Consider the following 18,759-nt stretch of genomic DNA (forward strand, 5'->3'; position numbering starts at 1 on the left):
GATTACTGAAATTGCATGCAAGATATTTAACTGAGTGGAACAACTTGATCCCCCTCATTACATTGAAACTTTAATTGCAAGTTAGTGTGGCAGAACTGCAGTCACCGGATATCTGCTTTGAGCGTGAATTGCTCAATGGTACTTCGCCTATTTGAGTTTGAAAACGCTCAGTTCCTCCACCAGCGCCCAATGGTACCTCAGCGTTGAATGGGAACCAGCGAGCGCCCAATTAGAGCCTCCTCTGAGATGGGCGGGCGAGCCAATGAACGGGCGGCGGGACCAGGGGACCAATGGGAGGTGGGCGATTGTGAGGCGCCGGCCAATGGGTTTGAGCCTTCGCCTGCGGGTGTATCCAATGGGAGGGTGACGCTGGAGGGGGCGGGGCGGGGCTGGGGGGCGGACCCCATCAGGTGTTTCCTTGTTGACAGGCGCTGGCGGCGATGCGGGAGTGATTGACAGGGGGGGGGGGCAGTGCCTCCGCCCTCCCTCCCTCCCCGCCCGAGCACACAGGGATAGCAGCCCCGGGGCTGTCAATCAGCAGGAAGGCAGCACCAGCCTATCACCCGGGAAACCGGGGAGCCCAGCTGTCAGCGCCCTGTCTTGGCGGCCGGATTAGGCTCCCCTTCCTGCAGCTGCCACTCGGACACATCCCTGCCATGGATTGGCGGAGATACCATCAGAGGCGCTGAGATGTAAATGTTGCGGCTTTTTGATACATGTTGTTTTCTGGTGTTGCGAGCCGAGGAAAGGGGGTTTCGGTTGGTGGCAGCAGTTCCTTCCCATGCAGGAGGGACTGTCACTTACTATTATAGCGGGAGCTTTGCAACACGTATTTCGGATCTTGTTTTTTTTGTTGCAATTTTTAAGGAATGATTGATACCATGCACACTGCGGACACTCTGGACTGCTTTTTAATTTAAAAGAGTTAAAAGTCTCCTCCTGTTTTGTATTTTTTGGGGGATGGTTTCTTTTTGTTTGTAAGTTGCTTAATTTTTATTTGTAACCCCCCCCCCAAAAAAAGAGAAAAAGCTATGGCGGAAGGAAAGGCGGAACGTGGTGTCCCGTCTCTGGTGCCTTCATGTTCTGCTTCGCCCTCCTCGACCAAAAAGGAGGGAGTTGAAGCCGTCTCGAACGGGGACTGTGTGGGAGAGGAGCCGGCGGCTGCAGCCGGAGCTCCCGGAGCAGGGACAGTCACACCTTCACCAGCATCATCCCAAGATGGAAAACCTGGCATCCCTCGCAGGAGCAGCATCATCAAGGTAAGATGGGAAAATCCGACCACAAATGCTGGGAATTGCTCAATTTTTATCCACCCCCCGACACCATCCTTCCCATCCCTCCCAGTCTTTAGACAGGGGCATGTTTCCATGAGAAATAAGGGTTGAAAACTGCTTGACAAACTGCAAGAAGAATCCAAACCCATTGGAGGGACATGCCTCATGCCTTTTGGTCGGCAGTCATTTCCTCCCCACCCCCGCCCGCCGTCGTATATTTACATGAACTCTACTATAATTTACAGGTGCAATTACAGGATTTTTGAAGAAAATATACGAGGCAAACTTAACAGATCAAAAAGTAACCTCTGCTAAAACAAATCGAAAGCTGTCTGAAAAATGTATCATTCTAAAAGTTTTGCTTTCAAATACTTGTGAACATTGAATACGTACAAATAATATAAAAACAACGATAAACAGCACGTCAGGATCATCCCTAATCCTATCCTTTTGTACTCGTTGCTTATCAGATGAAATTACTCGGTTTAGTGAGTGATTTCTTTTTCAAGCAACGTTAAAGGTTTCATATTTACCCTGCAGATATGTGTATTGAATTCTGGACTGTTGTAGGGGATTTGACATTTGAGTTGGGTATATTTGCTATTATGTGCTTGTCATGGTTATGATAATTGAATTTGACAAGTAATTTTAATATTTCTTATAGTAATAATAAGTGATTTGCTTATAGCTTAATGCTATATGATCAGGTTTGGAGTAGCTAAATTGTATATTTTTGCAGTAATGATTGCTTTGAAATATTTATTCTTTTAATAATTTTGAGATTTGTATTTGAATGTTTTTGGTAAAGCTGCAGTAGGCCTGATATGTAAAATCAAGTTAAAGTAAATAAAACATTGCAATAACTAATTATTTTAAAATAGTATAAAACTCTGTGGCATTGATATTTACCTTTGCAGCAGAAATGTATGGCGGTGCTATTAAGAAAAGATAAAGATCATAATACAGTTTATTTAGTAGCGTTTTACAATTTCCATATATCCTAGTTCTGTTTCTTTGCTCTCTTCCCACCAGCAACCAACTTTGAACATTGTTTGAAGTAATGTAATTTGGAAGTCTCTGTCAATGTTCTGTGAATGATCATGAAGTGGGGTTCCTGAAGGTTGTACAGATTGAATTATTTTAAATTCATTTTTAGCTCATATTCCATGTGGGAAAGTCTCTCCTACTTCCCCCAATACTTGGTCGTTGTTACTATATCAGTACATGAAACGTATGTATCTGTGCTGATATACGTGCTATACAATTTTGATGTACTAATTAATTTGCCAAGTTCAGAATGAAAACAAAACGCATTAAATCTCAGAGCTTGTAGTCATGTGGTTCTCCAACACTTTAGAAAAAGCTGCATACTTGCACAGACATTAAAGGAAGTTTGTAAAAAGCCAGCACGTGAACTGTACGTCAGTGAACAATGCAATCTGCATGTATTGGCGATGAAATATGTTCTCTCATCATGCTTTGTCATTCGTCTGATGTTAAATGGACTGATCTTTTTACACTAAACCTATTAATTCCAAGTCCTGTAAGACAAAGGAATTGTTGGTACTGAGTTATGATTCACAGAAGTTGCTGCAAGGCAAGAGAGGAAAGAGTTCACAGTGAGAAAATTGTTAGATTGCAAGATGCTATTATTATCTGGTGCGGCTGTTGGGGTTTCTAGCAGCATTTTAAGAGAGAAAAAAAATCTTGCACCTAAAATCACTAATATGACATACTAATTTTCTTTGGCTTTACCTAAAGGCTGAGCAAACAACTTGTGGCAACAAGTGAAATAAAAATGTTAATTCCCCTTGAATTTAAGTGACTTGCTTACCAGTGCAAATGAGATCTTTGATACATTAGTAGTTCCTTAAGCTACTTCAGCTCATTCAGACATGGACATGAGCAATGATCACAGTAACAATCATTGAATGGATGAGGTTGTAATTGGTTAAGATATTCAAGCCTGTAGTTGTACAAATGGCATGTGAATTGTAATGTGTCTGAGGCCAAGGAGAAGTAAGTGCAGCAAAAACAAATCCCAAATTTATGATATGACTGTACAAGTTGGATAATGTTTCAACTATCAGGTTGAAGACTGCAGCTGCACTTTATCTTTGTGAAAGCTTAATAAACAACATCTGAGATACTGTAGAATTTGTATGTGCCTTTTGGCCTTTTAGTATTCCACTGTAGGAGTACTGATCATGAAGAATCAGTTGATAAAACTGGTGCTTTCTCGAATCATCAGCAATGATATTTTATTTTGTTTCTGTTATAGAAAACTGTTTTTAAGCTTTCAGACAATTTTTGTAATATTGCTCTTTCTCTAACATAGTGTGATTGCTGTCAGATTTTGAGCAGTAATCTTTGAATGATCATAGATTAATAATTGCTATCGAAATGGTTATTTTTAGATTTGGCTGAAGGTCACCTCCAGAACTACCAAATTGATTGGGCTATTATCTGCTTCCTAAAAATGTGGCAAAAGCAATGTATGATTGCTTAGTGGGAATAACTCTCAGATTTTTAAATCCTGCATATAGCATGATTGCCTAGTCAATATGTTGTGTTGTATGTAGCACTTATTGAAATTCTTATTTTTCATAATGGATGCAGTTTTGGACAGCAGGATGTGAAAATTACAGGCAGAGACTAACCACCCAAAAAATTTGGATGGGAAACACAAAGCAATGTAAGGTCAAAGTTAATTTTCCATCCATGTGAAGTATGACCACAGTGTATCAATGTTATTGTGCATTGCACATAGATCAAAATAATAGGTCTAAAAAATAAAAGCTGCACTGGATCACTTCAGTTGGTTTGACTGAGTTCCTGGCACAACCATTATTTTGTGAGGTCGTGTACTCAGTTGCCATTTAAATTCAGAGTTGCATAACTTGCACCCATAAACAGTAAGTGATTCTATTTTATATTCTGTAACAGTTGATGTCAAAAATGAATTAAGTTTATTTCTTGGTAGCAAAGAAATGAAAAATATGACAGAAGAATTCCATATACATTTTAGACATGAAAGTGGGTCATTCTGCGAGACCTCATGGCACAGGATCTATTTTGCTGGAATGAATAAACTTACTACGTATGAAAGCTATGAGATAACATTGTTCTATTATTAATCATACACTGCCATTCTGAAATGTTTAGGTCAACATTTCAGTTTAATAAATAGAACATTCAGCAATGATAATATATACTATTGAGCTGCTGGACCACTCAAAGGCTCCAAATCTATTATTATATTTTAGGGAAAGAGTAAGTAATTGTGAAATCCAGCGTGTATTGGTGACTATATTTATTTTAATAATTTTGAAACTGGAAATTGTAATAAAGTTCATGCCTATATACCTAAAACATTTTGGAAACCAAAATGCTTTCTACTGAAGTGTGTTTTGTCTGTTTAATGATATTACAAGAGACATAGAGGTTTACAGCACTGAAAAGGGTACTTCAGCCCATTGCATCTTCACTGGCCAAAGACAAACCACCCACCTATTCTAACTTCATTTTCCAGCACTTGGCCCATAACCTTGTGTGTCTTGGCAGTGCAAGTGCACATCTAAAAACTTATTTGATGTTATGAGGGACTTTACCTCCAACACCCTATTCAGGCAGTGGGTTCCAGACTATCATCACCCTTTGTGTGAAAAAGTTTTTCTTCATATCCCCTTTAAACCTCTTGCCCCTTACTTTAAATCTTTGCCTTCTCGTCACTGATCCCTCCACCACAGAGGAAAGTTTCTTCCTGTTTATCTATCCCCTCATAATTTTGTGCATCTCAATCGTGTCTCCCCTTCGGTGTCCTCTGCTCCAAGGAAAACAACCCCAGTCAATCCAATCTGTCTTCCTAACTAAAACTCTCTAGTCTAGGCAACATCTTAATAAATCTTCCCTACGCTCTTTCCAGTGCTATCACACCCTTCCTACAATATATTCCAGAATTGCACACAATACTCTAGCTGTGGTCTAACCAATGCTTCATATAGTTGCAGCATAATTTCCCTGCTATTGAACTCTGTGTCTCAGCTAATAAAAGCAAGCATAACATATGCCGCCTTAACTACTTTATCGAACTGTCTTGCTACCTCAAGGGACCAGTGTACAGTGTATATAGGTCCTTCTGTTCCTTAGTGCTTCCCAGGAAACTGTCATTCATCATATATTCTTTTGTATTATCTGTCCTGCCCACGTGCATCACCTCACATTTAGGATTGAATTCTGTTTGCCACTGATCAGCACATCTGATCAGCCCATCTATATCCTCCTGTAATCTACGGCTATCCCCTCACTAGTTACCACCCCATGAACTTATTGATCAACCTTCCTACGTTCAAGTTTCAGTCATTTATGTAAACCATAAACAGCAAGGGCCTCAAAATTGATCACTAAAGGACCCCAACGGGACACAGACTTCCAGTCTGCACATTGTCCCTCAGCTATCATCCTCTGCTTCCTGCCGTTCAGCCAATTCTGGATCCAATTTGCCAAAATTCTTTGGATCCCATGGTTTCTTTCTTTCACTTCCAGTCTCCTGTGTGGGACCTTATCAAAAGCCTTGCTGAAATTCAAGTGGAATACAGCAAATACGTTGCCCTCACCTACACACCTGCTCACTTGTTCAATCAAGTTGGTCAGATATGACCTCCCCTTAACAAAACCACATTGATTGTTCTTGATTAATCCCTACCTCTCCAAATGTAGATTAACTCTGTCTCAGAATTGCTTTCCCACCACTGAGGTTAGGTTGACAGGCCTGTAGTTTCCTGGTTTATCCCTTCTTCTCTTCTTGAATAATGGTACTATATTGGCTGTCCTCCAGTGCTCTGGCACCTCTCCTGTGACCAGAAAGAAATTGAAAATTATTTCTAGTGCTCCTGCTATTCCCTCCCTTGCCACACGCAACAACCTGTGATACATTTCATCCGGTCCTGGAGGTTTATCTACTTTAAGCCTACCAAACAACTCAGAATCTCCTCTTTATGTTAATTTTTAAAATTGTATGACAGTTTTCCTCCCTGATTTCTACATCCACATTGTCTCTCTCACTAATGAACACTGACACACAGTATTCATTTGGAATCTTACCTACGTGGTCCTGCTCCACATGCAAATTATCATGGTGGCCCTCAGTGGGCTTTATTCTTTCCCTAGTTGTCCTTTTATCCTTGATATTCTTGTAAACAATTTGATGATTTTCCTCTATTCTACCTGCCAGTATCCTTTCATATCCCTTTTCATTGCTCTCCTAATTTCCTTTTTAAGTTCCCTCTTGCACATTCTACACTCCTCTCGGGCTTCTGCTGTTTTGATCCCTCGATGTCTGCCTCCCTTTTTCTCTTTATCCAATGCTATATATCCCATGATATCCAGGGTTCATTGGATTTGTTGGTTCCACCCTTATTGGAAAATGTTGATCCTGTACTCTCCCTATTTCCTTGAATGCATCCCATTGTTCTGTCAGAAATTAACCTAAAAGTGTCTGTTCCCAGTCCACTCTGGCCAACTCATATCTGATCTGATTAAAGTCAGCCTTCCTTCAGTTTAGAACTTTGATTCCTGGCCCATATTTGTCCTTTTCCAATACAATCTTGAATTTAACCAAGTTATTGCTGTCTGCAAAATGCTCCCCCACCGATACTCGACCACTTGCCCGGTTTGTTGCCCAGCTAATAGTAAAATAGAACTTTGGCATTTTTAAAGTTGTTTACAGTATTGAATAACAAACAGAGATGCATGCCAAATATATTAAGTTAAGGGATCTGGGATATATTGCAAAGAGTTCTGTAACTAGTATAATGCGTAAATTCAATCACTCAATGTCAGACTTTTGGACACGAACTGATTTACCAAACTTCCATTATGGCAGGCAGGAAACATGTACACATCAAAAAGAAGAGTGTGCTCACAATAAAAGAAAATGGTTTGCGCTACTTTAGCTACCAATTTAATCTTGCACTCAACTACATTTCACAACTGAGCCTATCACCAGCAATTGTGGAAGAGATACAATCTGTGAATGGAGAAGCAATGGGAAATTGGCAACACAAAAGCCTGCGCATTGGAATGGCAACAGGGAAAGAAACTGCGAGGTGGAGATAGACAACAAAGATTAATGAGGGAGCGAGAGAATGCAAGGTTCAGCTGGGAGGATGATGAGGGGAGGGGGGGTGTGGGTGGGGGGGTCAAGGGCAAGAGAGAATGCAGGGGTGAATGAGGGTACAAGAGATTGTCTAGGAAAAGAGAGACTATAAGCATTGTGGGGAAGCGAGAGATTGCAAGTAAGATAGAGACTGTGGCGAAGACAAAGAGCGAGAAGGACCGCGAGGGAGAGTTGGGTCGTCTTCTGTTTGTGGAGGTGAGGCGTGTGAGGAAGTTGGGTTGTTTGTGACTTCACTCTGCTCCAGACTACTGAATCTTCTAGGTTTTAACCACTTTTAAAAATGAATGATATGTTATATTGGCTCAAAATCATTCGCAGCTCCTCAGATACTGACCTTGAGCGCATGATTTATTCATAGCTGTGCCTTTGATTTAAAGGTAAACATTATTGTTGAATTCAAAGTTATTTTTGATAAACCTAAGTGTAGTAACTGGATTATGGCTTCTTCTGGTCCTTAAGGCTGGGGAAATTTACTAAAGATAATTCCTCTGTTTCTGTATTTGTGTACAGAGTTTCAATGTCTGTTCTAAAATGTATGGCATTTCTGGGTACCGTTAGTGAGTTAATTACCTGTATAAAATGGTATGTGTTTTTAATGTAACTCAGGTGCTTTTGTGCTGAGAGGTTCTAATCTATTCACTAAAGCACAAGTGATCATCTGAGGAAGTGCGTCAGCTTGGAAAAAAATCATTGAAATGTGAATTAAACCATTCGTTACCTGATGGTTAGCTGTTGCTGCAGAATTAATTTGTGGTTTTTTTTTTGTAAGTCCTTTGGAAATCAGTATTTTTTATTCATTTACGGAGTGTAGACATTGCTGGCTAGGCCAGCATTTATTGCCTATCTCTAATTGCCCTTTGGAAGGTGTTGGTGAGCTGCCTTCTTGACCTGCTGCAGTCCCAGTGGTGTAGGTACACCCACAGAGCTGTTAGGGAGGGAATTCCAGGATTTAGACCCAGTGACAGTGAGGGAACAATGGTGATGTATTTCCAAGTCAGGTTGGTGAGCGACTTGGAAGGGAACCTCCACGTGTTGCTGTTCTCAGGTATCCGCTGTTCTTGTCTTATTAAATGGCAGTGGTCATGGGTTTGGAAGGTGCTGCCTAAGAAAACTTAGTAATGTTTGTAAAGGGATAGCAATTAAGTAGATTGCTTTGTCCTAGATTGTATCAAGCTTTTTGAGTTGCTGGAGCTGGAGAACATTCCATTATATTCCTGACTGGTGTCGTGTACATGGTGGGCAAGCTTGGGAGGATCTTGGGAGGTGTGGCAGAGAGTCAGGATGTGAGTTATTCACTGCACGGTTCCTAGCCTTTCATTCGCCTGGTAGAAATAATATTTATATGGGCTAGTCCAGTTCAGTTTCTGGTCAGTGGTAACCCTTGATGTGTCTGTCATTACTTATTTTATGATGTGGACATATATGCCCTGTTTGTGATCAGAACTCCCCACTCACCTGATGAAGGGGCAAAGCCCCGAAAGCTAGTGGTGTTTGCTACCAAATAAATCTGTTGGAGTTTAACTTGGTGTTGTGAGACTTCTTACAGTACTTACTTTAAGCAGAAGTATTGAGGGGACATAAACTTGAAATTGACAGAACAAAACCAAAGATGCTGGAGAGTGCTAATTGCTTGCAATTATTTTTTGAAAAATGCTGCAGGTGTAAGACTTCTTCCCAATAAGTTACGTTGCACCAAGTTGAATTTCCATTTTGAAGTATGGAAGATTTAGTTATAAAAAATTAGCAAAACATCTTACAAGTTAGAAGATTTAATTTTATATTCTTGTAGTATTTGGTATTGTGCTACCTTATTTCTAAAGAAGGAAACCTTAAAAATATTAGCACAAATACAGAAGATAATGTTACCACGTAATTGTATTACCTAATAAAGGGTTTAGTGAATGAAAAAAAATCCTTGAGAAAATCTCAAGGAGCACTCTCAGCAAAGAAAAGATATTTTGACCCCTATCAAAAAGTAACAATGATTATCATTCCCAAACAGAGTAATTGCCTGAAAAGCTTAGTGGACAAATTTTGCTCTCGTCCATTCTTTTGTTTCTTTAACACCTTTGTTTTCTTTGATACTTGATCGATGTTTGTTGTTATTTTATTTATGTTCTTGAGGAAATAAAAGCTTACATTTCAGCATATCCCAGAGCATTTCACAGACAATTGATGACTTTGACGACACTTCAGTGTTGTTTAGTGGCGAATATTTGTGCACACCAATTACGAGTAAAGAGGCAAATGGCTGGCTGAATAATCAGTTGCCTGACATACTGATTATGAAATGATTGCTCGCCGGAAAAGTGTGTTTATTCTTCTTGGAGTACTAATATTGGATCGTTTACCTTCACCCAGAAAGACACTATTGCTTCATCTGAAACACAGCATTCCCTTTATTCTGCACTGAACTAACAACCTATAGGTTAACTCTTGGAGTGAAGCTTGGATCCACAGCCTTCTGACTTAGGCAAGAGTACTACCACCCGCCCAACTTGACACATACTTGGAAGGGTTCTGAAACTGCTCCATGAGTATTAGAGTTATGTTATCCATGACAAAGAAAACATCAATAGCCTGTTTTAAAGATTAGGAAAGATTTTAATCATGGGTCACTATTGTGACCAAGAAGGTCATGCTGTAGGACCATGAAAAAGATCTACTTTCCTGCCAAGAAAAAGTCACTCCTACAATACCAGCTTCAAATAACTCATTGGTTACTTTGCAGATTCATAGTGACAGATTAATCTTTGCTAACAAATTTTTGGTGGTTCATTACAAATTACGGTGCATTGCACAGAACTTATATGGAATGTACATACGGTATGTGAGAGTCTTTACAGGTGATTGCTCTCTCTGTCCACAAATGTCGGCACTGTTAACAGTATTGGATGCAGCCAAATGTGTAAAGGTTGGCTGGACTCCAGGATGTAGAGTAGCAGAAATAGCTACTGGAAAAATAAACACACTGGGTTGGATTTTACCACCCCTATGGAGATGGACTAGTAAACTGGTGGCAGAAAGCACTGGGAGGGGAGCCCTAGTTTCTCCTCTGCTGTATCATACCACAGGCAGCAACTTTAGCAGAGCTACCACATGCTGAGTGATTAAATGTGCTAATTCAGGACCTGAACCTCTTGGCCCTACAGCATTTTCCCGTTGGGTCCCACGAGCGGTGCCCTCCTTTATAGCTGCTCCATGACCCTCCCCACCTCCATATTGAATTAATTAATTTTAAATTGAATAATTTTAAACATCACACCAAGATTACTACACAGTCCTAGACAATGTAACTAAATGTTAATAGCATTTCTGTAGCTGATCCGTTAGAAACTTTAGCAAGCTTGTGCAATAGGAAGAATACGCTGTTTCCTTTTTACTATAACTTCTGCATGTTGCCACCATAAGCTCACTTGTTAATCCCAATTCTGTACAAAGGAAATTCTAAAAGCAGTTTTATTATGTCAGAAGTTGTAGTGAAGTTGATATTAAGTTTATCTTTCGGTTGCAAAAAAATACAGGGTTGATTTTCCTGAAAGCGAACATGTCCAGCTGCCAGAACCAAAGTCAGTACCTGACCCCAAGTGGGCTAGTAGCAGAACCATGGGATAGCATTTTATCATGGTGGCCATTAAAAGGCCACCACTATTGCATCACGCTGTCCAATGAAGGATGGCAACCTGCCTCCTAAAGTTACTCTGCCAATTGGAGGGCCCTTGTCAGAGACATCATTGATGTGGCCGCTGCTAAGGTTGGAGGATAAAGGAGAGACAGCCTTCATGTTGAGGCACCCTCAGAGAAGATAGGCAGAGGATGCTGGAACCAGACAGGCTGGCCCTGATGATCATGTAATGTATCACCCAGCAGTGGTGCTGTAACCGTGAGGGTGACCGTTGTTGTCAAGGAGTCCCTTGGTGGTCCATAGCAAGCCATGAAGGAGGCCCCCCAATTGCTGTTCCTCCTCACCCTCCCCCTACCCCATCCACATTCCCCCACCTCCCTGCTGAACCTGTTTGGCAGTCTCCATATGGGGCAACAATTGCCAGACTTGGCCACCCTGCACGTTGCTGTGCCACTGAGGCTCTGAGTGCTGGTAATATGTCGTGATGGCATGAAGATGTCCAGCTCCCTCTCAATGCCTTCTGCTGCCAGTTTACTAGCTCTCTTGCTCACAACCTATCTCCATCAGGCTGATAAAGTTCAGCTCATGATTTTTCTAACTTTAAAAATGTATGCATTTGTATGCTTTTGAGTAAGTGAGCAGTTTTGTCTTTGAAAAGATGAACCATCAAAACAAATATTAATGCAAAATGAAACTTTCAATCCATCATCAAATTGATGTTAAATAAATGAAGCTTTAAATCAGAGCCTCAGTTTCAGAGAATTGGGAATGAGAGTCAGTATGATCACTTTGTGTCATTCATGTTTTTTATAGCAGTTAATGTTAACCGTTGGAAAATTAAGAGATTGTTAGGCTGGCTTCCGTTGAATTTGTCATCGTACACTCCTTTCAAGCTTGGGTCTTTATCAAAAGTTCTGTCTCACAAAATGTATCCTGAAAGTTCTGATGCCTTTGGGAATGAATCAATTTATTGTTTTACAAATAGTTATTGAAGTCCTGAGTATTTTGAAGGGGTTCCGTACTGTGGCAAATTGACAACCAGAATTCATGTAACGTGCTGTGGGTTCAATTGTGTTACAAGGACATGATTCTACACGTGCAGATAATAACTTTTCCAATTGTAATGTCAACCCTAGTGCCTACACAAACTGTAAAGTATGGCCAATGGAATTTGCAGGTCCTAGCATAGTGGCAAATGACATGGTCGTATGAGAAAGATGTAACATTGAAACTCATGGTGCAGATGATGCTGCTTCATCCATTCCCTTTTCACCAACTCCTTGCTCTACAGAATCTATGGGTCTTCCTTCTCATAATTGACAAGAGCTTGGAAGTTGGGGATCTGTTCCCACTTTCTGTTGTGTAATGGACAGTCTTGTCTGAGAATTAATGAAATACGCAATTTCACATGAGTGAAGCCACTCCTCCAGATGTACGCTGGAGATGTAAATTTTGCTGGGTTGTCGCCTGGAAATTGATTGCAAAGAATGATTGGAAGTCACTAACTAGCAGACCTTCTTCATTAAGTGTATTTCTGGAGGGAGTTGCTGAGTCCTCTTTTGTTTCTTAACCTGGAAGTCACTAAATGTTTTCCCATTACTTTGTAGACCTCTGACATGTTCAGGACCAACCACATATATCTAAAATGTTAAAAATAGTCATTTGCATTCGAGAGTAAGCTGTTCATGGCTTCATTTGGTTATTTATATGATCAAACCCTGTGCTGTGGAGGCCTGCCCCATGCCTTGCAATTAGAGGTATCCATTACTCTACCTTTGTGGTATTGTATTATTGAACTGCTTCAGTATCGGGATTGTCTGCATGTTATGAAAAATGGATTGGTGCTCAACGTGCTTTGAACCTTTCCCTATACGTGTGAGTTCAAAACCTTCTTCAGGAGGGCCTCAAAGGGACGAAACAAGACAAGAATTGGCTATGTAACAAATACTACACTTTACTAGATAAGGCATTGCATATGATGTGTTACGTCACAATGATGTGATAAGATGCTATGTAAATGCAAATTTCTTCGCCCTTAATTTTTTTTCTTCTAGTGTTTGTAATATATACGTTTTGTTGTAAACAGTGTATTGTGTTATTGAAAGGTTTGTTCAGTTTTTTGCTGCTAAAATCGTCAGTTCCCTCGAGTGTTTCTTCAGTTTCCTGTTCAGAACTTGATTTGCAGATGAGTTCTGCAGCAATAACTGATTGTTATCAGTGCCTTTAAACTGGACAGGAAAGTAGTGGAGTGGCCTTCCACTTGAAAGTATGAGCTTAGTATTACAACCGACTATAGTTTCTAAACTGAGCTGCATATTTGCTTTTCTAAAAGAAAATGTGCATCATTTTACTTTCGAAAGTTTAATTGCTATTGATTAATTTGTATGATTGGAAGCAACAAAATAGTACAAAAGCTTTAGAATGTTTTTAAATAAATAAAGTGAAAATGGTGAAATCAATTAATCGAAGAAGTCTATCAAAAACCTGCATGCAGTCCTGCATTGGTTGCATAATCCAGTTCTGGCTTTCTTGAAGAGGATGTGGTTGTACTGTGTAGCAACTTCTCTTTTGCATGAGTATTACCTGTTCAGTGCTTTGTGTAGCGTGTCACAGCCAAAGGAAGTATGTTAGGGTTAGCAAGCCAGCTTTCAGTTTACTGCCTGCTTTGCCTGTGTGCAGCAAACGGCAGTAATAGTGACTGTGAAAAAGTATCTTGATTCTTATTTAGGTTCCAAAGGGTATCCAGTAAGTATTTTGTGCAGTCTTGGTTTGGATTTTCAGCCTTAAACTTGACTGCAACCAAAGGATGGATGTATATCTGAGTTTGAAGAAATTGTTCCAAAAAAGTGGAAGTATATTTCAGTAACTGAAGACAAAATAAAATAGTTTTCAAAAAATATTTTCCTTTCCCTCTGCAGCAAACAAGGTAGCAGCTTGGTTGTGGTTCCTTTGTACTTAAACCTGAGCAATATGTTGATTTTTCAAACTTTTTGTAGGACAGATAATTCAGTTAATATGTTTCACACAAAGGCTAATTATATAAAAATTCAGACAGTTTTTCAGATACATGTCTTTGAATGCAGTTTTCATTATGTATAGCTTTAACAGGAGAGGTCTGAGTGCTTACAGAAAAACTTTTCAGTGGTCAGCATACCTCCCTGCAGCTGAAAATATGTTCAGCAACCCAAGTCTAGCAAGTGTTCCACGACTCAGTCCACTGACTAGACATAAGGTAAAGAAAGAAGGCAATCTTGTATTTATACAAGATTTATAGAACATAAAACACTACAGCACAAACAGGCCCTTCGGCCCACAGGTTGCACCAATCGTATTCCTACCTACTAGGCCTATCTATATCCCTCAATCCCATTAAACCTCATGTACTCATCCAGAAGTCTCTTAAAAGACCCCAACGAGTTCGCCTCTACCACCACTGACAGCAGCCGATTCCACTCACTCACCACCCTCTGAGTGAAAAATTTACCCCTGACATTTCCTCTGTACCTACTCCCCAGCACCTTAAACCTGTGGCCTCTCGTAGCGACCATTTCAGCCCTGGGAAATCGCCTCCGAAAATCCACCCTACCTATACCTCTCAACATCTTATAAACCTCTATCAGGTCGCCTCTCGTCCTTCGTCTCTCCAGGGAGAAAAGACCGAGCTCCCTCAGCCGATCCTCATAAGGCATGCCTCCCAATCCAGGCAACATCCTTGTAAATCTCCTGTGCACCCTTTCAATAGCTTCACATCCTTCTTGTAGTGAGGCGACCACAACTGCGCACAATACTCCAAGTGGGTTCTGACAAGGGTCCTATAAAGTTGCAGCATTATCTCCTGACTCCTAAACTCAATCCCTCGATTGATGTAGGCTAGTACACCATACACCACCTTGACCGCATCCTCCACCTGTAAGGCTGATTTAAGAGTCCTATGGTCCTGGATCCCAAGGTCCTTCTGATCCTCTACACTGCTAAGAGTCCTGCCCTTGATATTATACTCCTTCATCCCATTGGACCTGCCAAAATGGACCTCTACACATTTATCTGCGTTGAAGTCCATGTGCCACTTCTCCGCCCAGTCTTGCATCCTGTCTATGTCTCAGTGCAACTTCTGACATCCTCCAGACTATCCACAACACCACCAACCTTCGTGTCATCAGCAAACTTACCAACCCATCCCTCCACTTCCTCATCCAGGTCATTTATGAAAATGACAAACAGCAAGGGTCCTAGAACAGATCCCTGGGGCACTCCACTGGTGACTGACCTCCATGCAGATAAAGACCCATCCACAACCACTCTCTGCTTTCTGCAGACAAGCCAGTTCTGGATCCACAAGGCAACAGCCCCTTGGATCCCATGCCCTCTCACTTCTTCGAAGTCTTGCATGGGGGACCTTATCAAACGCCTTGTTGAAGTAAATAGGACATTTCCTGTCTTACTGATGACTCAAGAACTTCAAAGCTGAGGCATTACTTTTGAAATACTGTTATTGCTGTTACATAGGCAAATACACAGCTAGTTTGAGCATAGAGAAGACTCAGAAATGACCACTTAATCTGTTTGGTAGTTTTGTATGAGGATCAAATGTTGACCAGTACACTGGGAGAACTATCCTGCTGTTCTTTTAATGGGATCATTTACAACCTTGTCAGCATGCAGATGAGGGTTCAGTTCAATGTTTCATACAAAAGATGGTACCTATGATATTCCTACTGTATTGCACTGAATTGTTAGCATTGGTTACATGCTTAACCAGTTATATAAAGCCATATGGTTTTAAGTATGGTTAGGCCATAACTAAGAATACTCTGTGCTGTTTTGGGTGACCCAGGACAAAAAGAATGTTAAAGAAACAGTGGGCAAACTGTATTTCTGCACCAAGGTGAGGCCAGGAATGGGAAACTATATGAGAGACTTGAGAAACTGAGCCAATTTTCATCGGAGTAGAGAAAATTGAGTTGAAATGTAATGAAGATTTTAAAATTGTGAAAAGTTTTGATGGCACTTCCCTATTTACTCTGGGGAGTAAGTGATAGGTCAATAATTTAACATAATCACTAAGGGAATGAAGGAAGACATTAGGAGAAATTTCTTTGCACTTTGATTTTGGCGCACGGAATGCCTTGCTGCTGGAAAATGATTGAGGCAGAAACTACTGCACCTTGTAAATGTAAATAGGCTGACTATTTGAAGTGGAGGAAGAAACGTGGCTGTAAAGAGAATAGGACAATGGACTGAGCTGAATTAAGAATTCCTGGGACTCTGGATATCAAAAATATTCGGCTTTGCTCCACAACCCCTAGTGAACTCCATCCATTTGCATTGCAATGCGCAGAAATAGGTCGATAGAATGTTTGCACATTGCATTAATGGTAAATCATATCGCAATATGCCACGTTGACATGAAATAGAATTAGTTGTTGCAGTTTCTTTGCATTTTGGTGAGTTTTATAGGTGTGGTGTTCTATTTAGTTGGGGCATCTGGGAATTGACCCTGTATGCCTGTGTTTTAATCTGCCTCTAGCAGTGGGATTAGCTTTGAAGTGCTAAACAAATGAGTTGCAATAGACACAAAGAACCAAATGGCTCATGCTGTGCTGTAAACTTCCACAGTTCTGGTTCCTGCAGTGGACCTTGAATTCTTGACTACCTGCTTTAGAGACTAAACACTGGACACTGTATCCTATGTTTAGTCACTACTGGTGTAAAATATTGCAGTGTACCTGCAGCAGCTTTTGAATTTGGATATAAACTTGGAGGGCATGCGTATGTAGCAGAAAGATTCTTGATTTGGCACCAGGGCATAAAACTTATCTTACATTATCGTCTGCCTGTTATAAAAAGCAACTTATTTTTAACTCTAGTGAAATTAATGGAAATTGCATTCAGGCTTTTTTTTTATCAGGCAACCAATCCACATTGATATTACTTTTGGGTAACAAGTTGAAAGCACTGCCCAAGAGTTGCAGGAGGCCACTTTGTGCATCAAGGGAAGTGCTTAATCTCCACATGGAGAACTGAGAAATTCAAAATTACGCTTTTGCAACACAGCTCCGAAGAAGAATCACATGGACTAGAAACATTACCTCTTGTTTCTGTCTCCACAAATGCTGCCAGTCCTGCTGAGTTTTTCCAGTAATTTGTTTTATTTTTGAAATTACACTGTATGCATAATACTTACTCTGTAACTTAAACAATATGAAATGATTGCTTGAGTTCCAACTTTTTAATCTGCTCAATTGAAATATTTGTGTGACTAGACAGTGAAAAGATTAATTTCTTTTGCGAAATTTACATTGAAGTCCAGATTGGGCAGTCCAGTAATGATCAAGAAGAAATCCTATTGTATTTTTTGCATGGTTTATGTTTATTTTCCATAACAGTAGAAGCAGTAGATTGTGAAGGCGAGAGTAACAAGCCATTTATTGATTGCCATACTGAGTTACCTTAGAAGGGTTTGACTGTTGATTGAATTAACAGCTGTAAAATCTTGGTGTACTGCCAGACTAGTGTTATTTGTGTAGCATTTGCCATTGCTAATCGTTAATTTGAGAGTAGTTGATTAAAGACCTGCTGTTATGGTTCTCACTACTTGACATTTTATAGATGAACTTAAATTATGACAATATTTACATATGTGTGTCATCTTTTACAAACACTACAGCCTTGTTGACCACAACACACTGAATATTTAAACATGTTAAAATAAATTCTGCATTTTCACCATTATGATGATGAGTACATTTATCGTATTATCTGTAGTAGTATACAATACTAGCAAAATGTATTTAAAATTTTGCATATGTATTGACATAAGTACGGGCTTCCCTTGTTACTCATAAGAGAAAGAAAAAAAAGACTTGCACTTACACAGTGCCTTTCAAGACTGCAGGGCATCGCAAAGCACTTACAGCCAATTATATATTTCTGAAATGTAGTCACTGTTGTAAAGTAAGAAATGTGACAGACAATTTGCATGCAGTGAGTCCCATAAACAAAGTAATAGTGGCCAGATAATCAGTTATTTGTGATGTTGATTGAGGAAAAATATTGGCCCAGTATACAGAGATAACTCCCTGGGTCATTTTTTTTTAAATTCATTTGAGGGGTATGGGCGTTGCTGATTAGGCAAACATTTATTGCCCATACTTATTTGCTTTTGAGAAAGTGGTGATGAACTGCCTTATTAAACTGCAGGATTACATATGATGTAGGTACATTCATAGTGCTATTAGGAAGGGACTTCCAGGATTTTGACTCAGTGACAGTGAAGAAGCGGCGATATATTTCCAAGTCAGGATGGAGAATGGTTTGGAGGGGAACTTGCAAGTGGTGGTGTTCCCATCTGTCTGCTGCCCTTGTTCATGTAAGTGATAGCAAACATGGGTCTGGAAGGTGCTGTTGAAGGAACCTTGATGAATTTCTGCAGTACTTAAGTTTAGTTTATTTATTAGTGTCACAATTAGGCTTACATTAACACTGCAATAAACTTACTGTGAAAATCCGTTAGTCGCCACACTCCAGTTCCTGTTTGGTACACTGAGGGAGAATTTAGCATGGCCAGTGCACCTAACCAGCATGTCTTTCAGACTGTGGTAGAAAACCGGAGCACCTGTAGGAAACCCACGCAGATATGGGGAAAATGTGCACCCTCTGTACAGACAGTGACCCGAGTCAGG

General features: G+C 40.3%; 1 protein-coding gene across 1 annotated transcript in view; it reads left to right on the top strand.

Annotated features, from left to right (window-relative positions):
* Positions 1–551: 551 nt before the first annotated feature.
* plcl2 (phospholipase C like 2) overlaps positions 552–18,759 on the top strand; it is a 259,438-nt gene continuing 241,230 nt past the window's right edge. The window contains exon 1 of the mRNA XM_080209629.1: positions 552–1,259. Coding sequence (XP_080065755.1) covers positions 1,032–1,259 — 228 coding nt within the window. The 5' untranslated portion in view covers positions 552–1,031. The remainder of the gene's footprint in view (positions 1,260–18,759) is intronic.

This window comes from Carcharhinus amblyrhynchos, chromosome 2, assembly GCF_965287045.1.
Source record: "Carcharhinus amblyrhynchos chromosome 2, sCarAmb.v2.hapA, whole genome shotgun sequence".
NCBI classification, from domain to species: Eukaryota; Metazoa; Chordata; class Chondrichthyes; order Carcharhiniformes; family Carcharhinidae; genus Carcharhinus; species Carcharhinus amblyrhynchos.